Here is a 14,040-nt window from a genome sequence, read left to right as displayed (position 1 = left end):
TCCCTTCTACCTCTGTGGGAGGTGGGGTGCATGTTCCTCGGAATAGTACGCACACGGAGGCTGTCGCGGATAGACCGAGGGATGGGGATAGCTAATTCAGAACAGGCCCCGATACCAAGACGCATCAGTGCATGTTGGCCAGTGGGAGTAGTTGAGAGACGACGGAGCTGATTGATATGATGCGCCTCGACCAATTGTTGGGCGGTATTATGAACCCTGAGACGCTCAAATCTGGCAGTGGATGTACTCAGAGGAATTTGTAGCGCAGCTTTGTAGGCCTTTCTGGTAAGACAGTTTATTTTGGTCATTTCTGCGTTCGAAACGCAAAGGTATGGGAGAGAATATGTTACACGACTGATAATGAAGGCCTGGATAAGCCTGATTCTCTCCATTTCCTTAATACCATGGTGGCGTCCGGTAATTCGTCGGATGAGTCCAATTGTTTGATTAACGTGCGAGCTTGACTGCGATATATATTTAGTGTTCCTACGATTATGCTGAATGACAAGACCAAGGACCTAGGGTGCGCACCTTTGGGGTCAAATGTTCATTCAGGTAAATTTTGATGCCAGGAGAATTTTGAGAGGTCGATTTGGTTGGTAAAAGGAGAAGCTCCGATTTTGCGGGAGAGCACTCCAGGCCCGCCAAATATGCTTCCTCATTCACGACACGTGCACCTTGCTGTAATGTGTCAACGAGTGCATTGCTACCACCAGTGACCCACAGCGTAATACCGTCCGCATATAGGCTAAAGTGAAGGTGCGGGCGGTATTGTCTCAAGTTTCTTTGGTATATTGAGTACAGCTAAATTGAATAACATAGGCGATAGAACGGCCCCTTGTGGAGTCCCTACGGAAGGAAGAGTTAGTGAGAGTTAGTGTATCAGATTGAAGGTCCCCTATCTGAATGAACGCTGTACGAGATGTTAGGAAGTTACGCACGTAGGTGTACATGCACCCTCCAGGAGATATTAATTCTACGCCATGCAGGATGGCGGGGTGGGTTACCCGGTCAAATGCTTTGATGAGATCCAGTGCCAGAATGGCAGCAGTGTGGAGGGGTGATAATCTCGCGGGAAAGTTGCAGCAGGACGTTGTGAGTGGAGAGTCCGGTGCGAAAACCAATCATCGAGTGTGGAAGAGCGTCGGTGGAATTGAGGTGGAGCATGAGGCGGGTGAGAACTGTGCTCCAGGACCTTACCAATGCATGATGTGAGAGAGATGGATCGGAGATGATCAATAGTGAGGGGCTTTCCAGGTTTCGGGATGAGCGTGACCTTAGCGTGTTTCCATTCGGAAGGGAGTGTACTGCGTTCCCAAAAATAATTGAAGTATTCTGTGAGAGCCGAGATTGAAGGTTCATCAAGGTTACGGAGCATTATGTTGGTCACTCCATCCGGCCCCGAGGCTGATCCTGGGCGGATAGCCCGCCTCAGTGATGGCGGCATCTTGGTCATTACGTATGGGGTGCTACTTGATATGATGGAAGCTGCCGAGGGTCTCCTGAAGGAAGATGTAAGGAGAAAACTCTATCAGTTAGTTGCTGATTAGTGCCTGGGAACTTTTGTACGATGGCTGCAAGCCGATGACCCTGTTCTGTTTTTGCACGAGTGGGGTCTAAGAGGTGTCTCAAGAGGGAACACGTTCTCCTCATTCCAAGGTTGCCTTTCATGTTATTGCAAATTTCGTGCCATTGACTCTCGGCAAGTTGGACTGAATAGTTCTCTACTTCAGTATTTAGCTGAGCCATTTTCGGTCTTAATTTTCTGTTGCGTTTCTTTTTCCGCCACCTGCGCTGGATGCTACGGAAGGTATTCTGCAAGTGTTGCAGATGGGTGTCTACCCATGCAGTGGATGGGGTATCGGGATCCACTGGAGTGCTCGTGCTTCGAGCATCAGTAAAAAGTTGCTTCACCCATTGTTAGGGCTTCAGCACATTGAACCCTTCTCTAGTGGCAGTGCTTTGACGCATCTCCCCAGCTGCAGAGTGCCATCTGCCAACCTGCCCAGAGTGCATCGCTGTACCACAGGCTTCAAGGCACACGGTCGAGACTTTGTTAGTGGTGTTGGCAGACCGGCAACCTGGGCCCTCTGACTCACTGGACACCTTGTGGCCTGGCATTGCTGTCCTCCCTTCTGCCTGCAGTTGGCTGGATGCGGCGGTTTGGGTGCAAAACTTGCCCCATTCACAAGGGGCATCGCGTCGCCGACCAGCACTCGGTTCCCGCACGTGCTTGCGGAGTGCTGTGCACCGCTCTGGTTTTTGGGGCGACCCCGGTGCATGCTTATCGAGGACGCTGCACTGCGCACTGCGAATTTGCAACAGGTGCACTTTTGCACAGCGTGCTGTTTGAAGCTTTTACTAGCAAAAGAAATGACAGTTTTGACTGCACTTAAGTTGGAGCAGCAATTACATTGTAATTATTGCTTCGATGCAGCAGCAGGACCCAACCAGCTGCTTTGGTGGGGTCACATGATCGAAAACAAGAGAGAAAGAAAACTATTTGGTTGCCTAGGTGTCGGCCAGAAGTGCCCCTGGACTCTGGCAGCAAGTTCGGCCAGTTGGACGGCCCAGAGTGGATCCATCCAGGTTGGAGCTGTGCAGTACGGTCTCACTCACTGCTTGCGGACTAGGTCTGCTCGCACGTGGCACCTGTGGCACTCCTGTCGACAATCAGGCTTGGATACGAGTTTGTCTGGACGGGTGAAGAGCAAAAAGCACCTGTGGCTGGTTTATTCACGACTGGCCCGTGTAGTAGTGGCTGGGCACAAAGGGCATCTTGACCACGGTGGCCTCCAGGCGACGGCCACGCACTTCCAGCTGCACCTTGGTGCCGGCCGCGCTGTGCTCGCTGGGCACGTAGGCCATGGCGATGTTGCTGCCGAGGCTCGGAGACGGAATCCCGCTGGTCACCCTGCCCAGCTCGTGCGACCCTTCCGCGTCGTACACCGTGGCACCACCTGCGGGCAAAAGCAACGCACTGCTCACTCACTCGCGCCATCGCCTCCTTTGCCACTGCGGGGCCTGCGTGCCCGCCTTGCCCTCTCCCACTGCGCCCGAATTCCGCTGGGTGGCGCCACACACCGACCCTCTACCGCTAGGCCGCATGGCAGCGGACGATCCGCGGGCAAACCGTGCACCGAGCATGCTCGCTTGTTGCCAGTGTTCCTGTTACGCATTTTTTACAATATCCTTGAGCATACCTGCCGCTGAATTCGTGCAAGTAATACATGGCCACTGATCAAGCGACGACTTTTTGCTCGTGAAGTTTAAAACCCAAGAATACGTGACGCCCATTCTTCACCGTGCGGAAGAAGCATCTGGATGTATCCTATCACGAGTTCTCAGTGAACGAAGCCCCGAAAGCACAACGGGTAAAGAACGTTTCTAGAGAAAGAACAGGGAATCAAACTCAACGTCCAGTTACTCGATAGTCTGTAGTCTAGCTGCACTTTCAGTCAGAAGACTTTCGGAGTAAGAGGAAAAGAAGTAAGATGCTGTGCCTAGTGCACTACCCTTCGTACATGATGCCGGCACCGAAAAGAGAAGCAAGGAGCGATGTCAGCTTCAAAAAAAAAGAAAGTGGGAATCCGCACCAGCAACATCGGCAAGATATCCAACGCAGCAGCTAGTGCGACTGCTGCTTGCCTTGAAGTTTTCTGACACAATGCTTTCAGTTCGTTGGTCGCTTACGAACCCCCTTGAAGCATGCTTCAAATGCAGAGTTGAGTTCATCACATCAACACCAGTCTTGGTGTGTGAAAATACCGACGAAGCAAGGTCATCGGCAAGAGTTGGTGAAACTATATATGTAGAAAGTTTATTAAGCTGCCGCTGACCAACCACGCATTTTGATAAGACCGACAAGAATGCAGTGAGAAGGATATATATTACACCAAGCCTCTCACACGGAAAGTTCTGAAGCTTCGAAAATAATTCTTCCACTCATATGTACTCGCCGTGTAACGCAAAAACTGGAACTTTTGTTTTCACATATGCATACGTGCACACGTGCATACATGCATATGTATTCGCAGTGTAATGTAATAACTCGCACTTTTGTTTTCACATCTGTTTCGTTTCCGTTCATTTATATTTGTTCTTAAGCTGTCTGATGCGGTTTAATTTGTTTGAATTTGTCGTAAGCGTATGTGTGTTGTTCGTCTCGGTCATATCGTTGCCTAATGAGACTGGCAGCTTCACCGCTGCTGTTTCGTGCACAGAAATTAACGCAACTTTTCAGAACATCTGAGAGCAGCAAGCTGTGCAGAAAAGGATTACAGATAGGAGCTGCATTTGCCTATTACAAGTAGCCCATAATTACACCAAAGAACGACAAAACCGATATATAATTAAAGCACGCGGGTAGACTGTACGAGCGAAACAAAATCTGTTCATTTAATGATAGCACAATAAAGCACTCCGGAAAGGAGCAAAGTTACCTAAAATGACAACAAAAACACAGGCAAACAAATTTGCTCTTAAAATGTACTTCTGACGAAAGCAAACCCGGCATCAGCTGACACTGCAACCGCCACTGAGGATGGGTTACTTGCGCCACCACGCGGTGGGCAAGTCAGATAGGTCGGCGATATGCCAGCAACGGGAACCGGCGCGACGCCGCAGGCATTGAAGAAGTACAGGAGGCGATGCTCACACGTATTCACGAGTGCTCGTACTCAAGATCAGTGCTCACATTCGAAGACTACCCATTGGTAGGCTTACTCAACCACCTCAAAGGCCAACTGCACTCAAATTTTTCGTTGTCCAAATTTGATCCAAATAAGCATTCTAAGCTCAGCTCTTAAAGGAGCCATGAAGATAAAATACAAGTTCGGTTTATTAGAAAGACTGCTAAGTCCCGATAACAATGATACCAATATCATCGCAATCTTCGAACAAATAACGGAGATATTAAAGAAAACGTGTAAAGCAGTCGCGACCCCCTAGCCAATTTCCCGCAACTTTTCTATGACGTCACGGAACCTTGTTTGTGCGATTGGCGGCCGCCTAACTGACCTGTCGCGACGACACATGACTGGACGTCTGTAATGGGGCCTCTAGTTCCATTTGACCGCATCACTTGAATGCTTACGTGCAGTAAACGCACTGAAAATTATGTTTTATTGTTGGCCCGTATGACGTCATTCTTGCTCATAACACATCACTGTGGCGCAAAATTTGAAAGCTTTTAAATACTTCTTGCTTTTTTTTCGTTAAAAAGACATCTTTTGGGGCTGTAATGGAGCTGAGTGAGATACTGAATCCTAGTTCTTTCAAATTAAACAAAGTTGTATTTTCTCTTCATGGCTCCTTTAAAATCACCTTGGCGAAATCCTAAGCTTCGTAAGCACACAGCGCACTAGCTGCACCTGGCGGAGAGTCGCCGAAACAAGTTCCGAGCGCCTGTGACGGAGGTTGGGGAAACCTGTCCCGTGGGGCTTGCGCTTCTCCGCCGACTTGCACGGTGCTCAGCCGGGTGCAGGAACGCGTTCGCCCAGGTTTCTCTGCTACACCAGTGCGCTGTACCACCGTCGCCATCACATGTTTCAAACTAACCGCATAAATAGCAATATCCACCTTTTTTTTCAGTGCAATAAAAGAGATTAGAAGCCTACAAACTATACGCACGCTTGAGAACGTTCAGGGGCTAGCAAAACTCTTTTTCCTTGGAAGTAATATTACTAAAAAAATAATGCGACATGGACACTTGCCTTACATTTGTCATTCCTATTGTATCTATCACAGAAGAAAAGGATCCTTTATAAATTCTTGACCACTTGCACTTCCTCATCCAATATTTGCAATATTGGGGCTGGGCCAATGCCACCTCCATCCCTTGGACCTGTCCAAAGTTTTGCAGCCTAACTAGAGTTGTTTTAGATGCGGGTATAAACATTTGTGCGACTTTTGCCCCACTCGCCAAGTGAACCAAAATTAGTCTTGCTCGTGGTAACAAATACCTACACCTGCACAAATATCGACCGTCGTCTTCGCGAAATGCGAAAGCTAACAAAACTGCTCCTCTCAAAGACAATAAACTTGATTTTTTTTTCAATTCCCAAATAAAGTATTTACTTTTGTAGAACGCTAGGTTTGGTTTACTTGAAGGTAAAATGTTTTCAACAGCACATGTCTTTGGTGAAAGTAGGAAACAGCTTTAGATAGGTAATTTTTTTCGTGTTCTAGGGCATCATTGAGTTGTGGAAGCTGGCTTATAGTTTTAGATCCCTTTTGTAATTCGATTTTCGATGTGGAGCAAGGCTTTTTCACTGGGCTGGTATCGACGAAGCTATGTGCACGTAATGTATAGTAAAAATAGTGATTGATCTCCGCCCGCCTGCGGTTTATTCCCTTCAAGCAGAGTGATGTGACAGCTGAGGCGCTGGCTAACCACAGCTGCTTTTCGATATCGTAAGAGCAACTAGCTTTGTAAATCAGGGCCCACTTTTTTACTCGCAATGCCTAGTAATGCTAAAACAGCAGTTATTCTGATGGAAAAATAACTGTCGTACGGTCTACTTCATTTCGATTGATAGCAATGCGATGTCGGAATTGCGCCTAACTCCACTATCCTGGGCAAACGTTAGTGGGAGTTCTTCTGTGGAAAGAACAGTGCGAATTGCGATGCTACCACGCGCAATTGAAGGCGGCTCTGAGCGGCCACCGGTTCTAGCGCGACCGCTTCCGTTCCATCACGTACGTCATGTCCAGCCGCCGGTAATGGCCGCTTTTTCTATTCAGTTTCAGTTCCAAAAATGCCAATGTCGTGAGCCGTTTGCGTCGCTCACGTTCATGTTTGAAACGTAGTATTTTGCATTTCGCACTCTTTTTATGTGTACTGTTAGGTGACATTATTTTTACGTTGTAGAAAATTTGGGTGCAGGCGGCCTGCCTCAACTAACAGGTGTAACTGCAACAGCTAGGGCAAAAACTACATTCAGCAGCAGCTGCTCAGAAATCTTAGAGAATTTTTTATGTACTAGTTAATAACCGTACAATCGTCAAAAGTGTTGGCAACAAAGCAGTGGCAGCCTGCAATAGCCATGGGCACATCTTCGACGACTGATAATTGGTGCTCATGAGTGCACACAACATCGCTGACTAGCCCAGGCACTGTTGCAAGCTGCCACTCCATGCATGGGCCGGCACCTCCTTTTTTGCTTCGGAGGAATGACCAAAACATAGTTTTTTTGAAAGCCACATATTCGGCTACTATGTTTTCTGTTCCGTGCGTTTGCAAAGTTTTCCTGCCAAAAACCGTCGCAAAGTGGCATAAAAAATACTTTTGCTAACCGCGGTGACAAAGCATCAGTGCAAAAGGGCGAAAAAACGGCAATTTTCGGAGCGCTGTACCTCCGCAACGGTGCCACCGGGTGCGGCCATCTGGGCATCGTTAGATCGGCCGAGCAATCCTCTTTCCGATTCCGGTCGTGTCTTCTTTCTTTGGTTATTCACAAACGAACGAACGGCAGAAAAGAAAGACACGAAGCCAGGAATACACTCTAAAGTGCTATTGGCCCTCTGGCCGGCGCCCGCTGGAACACGGCCCTCCTGATTGGGCGTCGCTGCAGCAACGCAAAACGGTGGCCGCCTGGACTGCGCAGTGCGCGTTTCAGAGTTCATTTTTGCCGCTTCGCTTGGCCAAGTTTCTGTTCAGTCATTTTATCTGCTGTGGTATTCAACATGGATGTTACTTCGATGGGAATGCCTGAGATTACCTGCCAGATTACGAGAAGTTGCGTGGCTCGAAAGGCAGAGGTCATAAGACTGCTTTGTGGTGTTCGTGACTTTACTTCAAAACGCGGTGTGCGCACTTGTGTTAGCGGTTCTCAAACTGAACATTTGCGAAGTTTACACGCTTAGTTAATTGCTGTTTGACTGCAGGCTCACTAGAGCCTTGGGAAAGGAAGGGTCGATGCGTCAAAAGCTGCACTGCGCGCGGCATAACCGCTGCGCGTTGGAGCATTGCCTGACTGAAACCGGTTGCGATTGAACGGCAGTAGTTGTAGTTAGTACCTGTGTCGTTAAATTTAATGTTAAAAGTAACCTGAAGAGCCACATCGGGAATAACGAAAACGTGCGCCGCAGTGCGCGTGAGCCACAGCGCCTTTCTTGGGCACCGTTTCCTGTGCACTTCTTTCATGCAAAAAGGTCTGAGTTGGGTATAAAAACCCGTTCACAGCTTTAAAAATGCACCTGTCATAGCATTTAACAAAATGAATTGTTTTAGGGAAATTATTAATACCAATGCATACATGTATAGTTTAGTGCCAATTGGCTGTGCTGCAAGGAATATTGGATGCCGTGAATGTCAAAAGTACTACAGTTGATCCCGGATATATCGAACCCAGATATATATCGGATTATTGCATATATTGAACAGTCTTAAATTCCTTTGGAAATTCTATGCGAAGGCAAATATTTTATATATCGAATTATCGATATATCGAACTTATCTGCGATCCCCTTGGAGTTCAATATATCCGGGATGGATTGTACAACAATGCACACGCATTGAAGGTGGAGTGATGCGGGATATGATGCGAAGCTTCAAAGCAGCTCATTTGTATCCTTGTGGTATGTAAACTTTTGGCAGTGAACACCTGCACGTACGAGGGCTAAGTTGCTGCTCCAGGCAAGGTTATAAAACATAAAAGAAGCCGAAAGTCAGTTTTCCAATTTAAAGGGGTCCTGAAATACCTTCCGCCGATGCATGGATGTACATGTAACCAAATAAGACAATGTATTAGCAATGTCCTCCCGCAAGAATTTTGTTAAAGCGATGAGTATTAGCTGAGAAATCGTAAATCAAAAACCGCGCATTATCATCGCGTCGCGTTTCCTCCTCCTTTCGCTGTTGACGGCGCGAGAGCCTTCCCTCCCATGATGCTGCGCGCTTCAGCGGTGACGTACTTCCGCTATGGCGCTCCGCATACTGCTGTCTGCTACGGGCAAGCTTTGTTGACACCATGAATCCGACACTCCGCTCAAGGCTGGAAAAGCGAACGAAAAATCTGGCCGCATTTGTGCGGCGGCCTGGCCTTGCCCTTTCGCGGTGTGCGTTGCTGCAGGGCAGCACGTGACTTTTAATCGGCGGTGAACTCGCAGCCGCTCAGGGTGGATCGTGCGCTCGGTCCCTTTCATGCATCGCGCACTGTTTATCCAAAAAGCGCCGTATCAGATGTGGCCCCGCTGGTGGCGGGTCTTATTTTGCGGTGGTGGTAATTCCTGCCGGCGGCATGTGAAAAAGACATTTTAAACCGATACAGAACCCGTGCACAAAACGCTTCAATCATGTGACCAGTTAAGCTTGGGGCGACGCGTGGTGGAGAGCGGCAACGTTGGCAAAACATGCTCCGGTGCGGCTCTGAGCTTTCTAGTGCTGGAGCGAGCGCCATTGCTTTGACAATCTCAAACATCGGTTGCCTTGGCAACAAGGCACAAACCTCCCCAGAAGTCAGTTACGGTTGCGTGGTCCCGGTTCAGCTCGGGGCCCCACCTCGCGACATGTGGGCACTGCAGGCGTACCACTCACTCCCATTGGGAAAAGTGTGAGATGCGTTTGGCATTACAGGAGGCGATGGTGTGTGTGTTGTGGACACCTTTGTTTCGCGATGAAATGCGACGTTGTGCTTCTGCGGGTGTATAGTGCTTCCCATGGTCTGGATTATCTTTCTCGAGCGACGTACGACTCAACCTCGGATGGGGTATGTGCAGTGTGCGTGGCTAAAAGCCATCTCGGCTTGTGCGCCAGAGTTAAGTGACTTGCTGTTCGTCCCCTCAAACCGCGTGCGAGGTGAGTGCCAAATTTACGACGGGCAGGAGGAGGCAACCCATCGTCTGTCAATCGCGGTTCAGACTTGCAATGCATGTTGTGACGCTGTGTTCGTTCGAAACGCATCTCTGGATTGTTTGGAAGTTCAATAAAATGTATGCGTCAAACCCGGGCATTCGGCTCAGGGCGTTCTCTGCGATTGCAAGAAAGAAGTGCCACGGGGCTTCAACGCTTTCTTTATGGAACGTACTCAAGTAAGAGAATATTCATGTCGTGTTATGGCGCTGTTGCATTCAATACGAACGGTTAAGCGTTTGTTTACACTTGTTTCGTTTGTCGTAAAATGTCCAAGCACTCCGACACTCCGCTGGCAGAACAGCCGGCGAGCCGACGCTGAGCAGACGACTCATCTCTTTGCCGGAAGTGCGTGAAAAAGCCGCCCAATAACAGGATGTCTAGCTCATGACGAACATCTGGGAATCGATGATGTAGACATGTGAAGATGGCGGCGTCCAAAAACACGAAGGAAAGGGTGAGAAAAAAGCGACAAACTTTGCAACAAAAGTGTGAGCTTTCCGCTGCGCGTAAAAGAGTAATACTTGGCCCAGATGACCTTGACGACCCAATCTAACGATTGCGCTACTTCATTTAGTGTGCTCAAAACGCCTTTCAGGGCCCCTTTAAGTGAAAAAAAAAGAGTGCTTCACTTGTTGTCATGGCGACAACGCTGCACAGGGAAGTTGCCCACTGCAATGCAGACAACCAGCTGACCTGCTTTGCATTGAAAGCCATTGGGTCTGCAAACTGAGCTGCCATGTACTGTGTTCGCAAAGGAGCTGAAAATGATGTTTTGTGGGAAGAAAAAAAAAACTTCAAAAAGCACTCCAATTTCAAAGCAAGGCATTCCAGAAGCCTTGTGTTAAAAAGGACACGAAGGGCTACAACCCTGGTGACTTTTGAGAGGTGAAATCTATGCAGCTTCAGAAGCAGTTTTTTGAAAACTTTTTTTTGCCACCTACGTCGCTTGTTCCAGTGATTTCTTTGTGACCGCTAGGTTTATTTTGGTTGTTTTTTGCATTGCATTCACTGATGAACAGTTCACGTCTTGACACTCTTGGTTTTCCACGTTTACTTTTTGTGAATTTTTTATTCAAATAGTTGTTCACGGTCTACATGCCTGTTGTACGTTTACCCCTAAAAAAATTGTGTTGTAATAAAAAAATCTAAGACTGTCACGACCTCGTGAATTCATTTGGGAATGCAAAGCACTTCGAACAAGTTTTCTACCATGTTTTATAAGCCGCTACAAGGTGAGCAGAAAGAAAGTTTTATAAATAAAAAAGTATTCAATATATTACTTTGAAATTTTTATGGTATTACGTGAGAAACGTTTCCAGTATCTGTGCCCTTCAAGACATGCCAATCACGTCACTGTTCACATACAACGATCTTTCGACACAAGCACAGCATACCAAAGGCATCGCACCCAATGAGTGGCCTCTATGAGAACGTACACCAGCACCCCACAACTTTTTTGCGAAAACATCTGGGACAGCTAGGAACGCACTTTAACGGGTGGGAGAAGTTGGGCTGATGGGTCGCATGATGCTGACAGCATGCTGAGTTAGATGAGACACAAGACAAACAGCAGCGACAGCCAGCCAACCTGGATTGCTATTGACACAGAATCCTTCCCACATTCTGCCACCCTGCCTTGCGTTTGCAGAGTGCCGGTCGCAGCAACCGGATTGTGGGGCACCAAAGGAGACGGCGATCCCCAGCACTCACTGCGAGCAGGCGGTCCTGCGCTGGTGGCCACGAGCCCCACTCGCCGCCGCCGGGGCTTCTGCCTGATCTGCTCCAGAATGCGGGCAGCACCCGGAAAGTCGGCCAGCTGGCGCCTCCGCTTGCCTGAAAGGCAGACAAGTTTTTTGGCGTCAAACCCCCCTGCATGGCGGTTGGCCCCAACATGTCTCCCAGTTCCACCAGCAATCGTTACCCCCATAAAACAGGGGCACGCTGGTCTTGGAAGCTTTTTTTTTTTTGCTTTCTAACCAATCTTCATGAAACTTTATGGGATTGTTCTGTTTTTTTCTAGCTGATGTCAAATAGGTAATTAGTTTCAATGTAAGGTATTTAGTTTCTGAGATAACTAGAAATTTTGATTGTTCTTGAGAACAACGGAACAAGAACTAATCAACGAAAAATTACCAGCAAGGCATGAATACATAGATACCAGAAGTTGTGGAGAATGAAACGTGGGAAGCAGTTGCATCTCATTCACTCGCCTTGTCCCTCCACACGGCGATGTTGTTGTCCGTCCACACCCCTCCCCCATTCTCTTCGCCGCGCGAGCTGCGCTCTCCGCCGCTCACCCCCTCTCCTCTCCGATAGCGAACACTCTCTCGCGAGGGGCATTGGATTGGATTCTATTGGCTTGGCTTGGATTAAAGTGGATTGTGTTAGATTGTGTTGCGTCATAGCCGCGGCAGGGGGTTCACGGCACGTTTCACGCGATGGGAGAATCAACCTAACGAAACAACAACGGAACCCCCTATGCGTCGCATCTACACAGGGGTTCCCGCGAGGGGAGGTGGGAAGCAGTTTTTTGTTTTGCAATCACATACCAGTTTACATAAATTATAACTTCTAGGTTTGAAGTACTCCTGCTAACCCATTAAAAGCAACGCTAATTAAACAGCTACTGAAACACAGAATGCAAAATCCGTAACGTGCGGCACAGCATGCTCCACAGGTATACACAGGCCATGCGGGGGGGCCGCAGTGCGGAGATGAGCCCCCAGAAAGACCCCCTCGAGAGTGTCGTCTACAAATCTTGTCCCACGTTTTTTCTGTACACTAACAAGCTGCAGGACAAAAAAAAAAATTCTTGCGAGGTGTACTGCACAAGGGGGCAAGGCCTAGCTGCGGCAGTGTGGGTCACTGTCTGAAGCTGGCATCCAATGTGCCCCACTGGTGACATGTCCACTTCGGCTAATTTGTGTTACCCTTGTCCATACTCAAACAGGACAACCCCTTTGTTTGACGTGGATGAGTGGACACTTTGTTTGCTAGGCGACTTGTTTGAGCAGCTTCAAAAATTCCAACCAAATTCTAATCAGCAAGGGCGTCAACGATTGCCAGTACTACTGGCCCGTCAGCATACTCTCTGCTGTAGGCAAGCCAGTTCTGCATCAGGCCACCCACCAAATTGACATTCTCAAACTCCCCCACGTGACGCAGAACCTTATTTTAGCTCGGGACGGGCTGACAACATGTCGCCAGATGCTGTGACTCTCCGACACGCATGTTAAAAAATTAAACAAACAAACAAAAAGGACATAATACAGTTTGTCTAAGAAAGAGCAATGTTTATTACATTCAAAACGAAAACAGAAGGGAGAGGTTAGTGAAATGCAAAGCGGATAAAATATTGTGACCTTTCGCGGTTTGTTGTCGGGCCATAGCCGACAGCACAAAACAGCCGTAGCAGTCCGATGTCAAGCTATGCCGGACAGGGTAAGATTTCAGGGTTATGGGATAGAGAGGGTTATGTTAGAAGGTTAAACTTCACGGCTTTTCTCACTGCGATGTGCCCACATATTATGTGCACATGATGCGTCATCTCTTGGTAGATAGGTTAACTTTGTTTGTTAAAGGAGTACTGACACGAAATTTTCGTGCTGCGTTTTTTTCGCTGCTATGCGTGCCTACCAGTCTACTAATCATAGAATGACACATTAGGCAGTCGAGCGAAGCGTAAACATTCATTTATGACGTCGTTTATTCGCGTCAGTTTTGGTTTCGACAAAATGAATGCCGAGCGGCCGCCATGACAGGTATCACGTGACATCACCATTCTTGCCATGCTGTTGCCGCTCTGGGCACGCGCGTGCCCAGACCGGCCGAGGTCTTCACCGTCCCTACGTGCCCGGGCAGCACGACGTCAGTCCCAAAACCGTGACGTGTACACACACCGGAGCAGCGTGCGCCAACCACAGCCAGCGCGTCGGCTTCGTCACGGGAGCCCCGACATTGGTAGTTTGGGGAAAGTAGCAGATGATGTCATGTCGGCCCGCTCTGGGCTTTCTCGTGCGGGCGAAGATTAAAATGGATTTAAAGTATGTTACGCCAAACGGCTGCTGCTGCAACTTGGTGGGAGATATCTCCTGATAAAAAGGAAGCATTTTACATAGTTATCTCAGCTTTGAAGGTTCGTGTCAGTACTCCGTGAACCCTTTCGCTGTCACTGACGTACCGGT

General features: G+C 48.3%; 1 protein-coding gene across 6 annotated transcripts in view; it reads right to left on the bottom strand.

Moving 5' to 3' along the window:
- Positions 1-2,704: 2,704 nt before the first annotated feature.
- LOC144159713 (aminomethyltransferase, mitochondrial) overlaps positions 2,705-14,040 on the bottom strand; it is a 43,405-nt gene continuing 32,069 nt past the window's right edge. For all 6 annotated transcript variants that reach the window (XM_077691398.1, XM_077691396.1, XM_077691397.1 and 3 more), the window contains 2 exons: positions 11,567-11,689; positions 2,705-2,960 (listed from right to left, as the gene is read on the bottom strand). In XM_077691398.1, the coding sequence (XP_077547524.1) occupies positions 2,737-2,960; positions 11,567-11,689 (347 nt within the window). In that variant the 3' untranslated portion in view covers positions 2,705-2,736. The remainder of the gene's footprint in view (positions 2,961-11,566; positions 11,690-14,040) is intronic.

Source organism: Haemaphysalis longicornis, unplaced genomic scaffold, assembly GCF_048455015.1.
Source record: "Haemaphysalis longicornis isolate Haplotype H1 unplaced genomic scaffold, Haemaphysalis longicornis Haplotype H1 scaffold_10, whole genome shotgun sequence".
Taxonomy (NCBI): domain Eukaryota; kingdom Metazoa; phylum Arthropoda; class Arachnida; order Ixodida; family Ixodidae; genus Haemaphysalis; species Haemaphysalis longicornis.
This window is presented reverse-complemented; position numbering and strand designations above follow the sequence as displayed.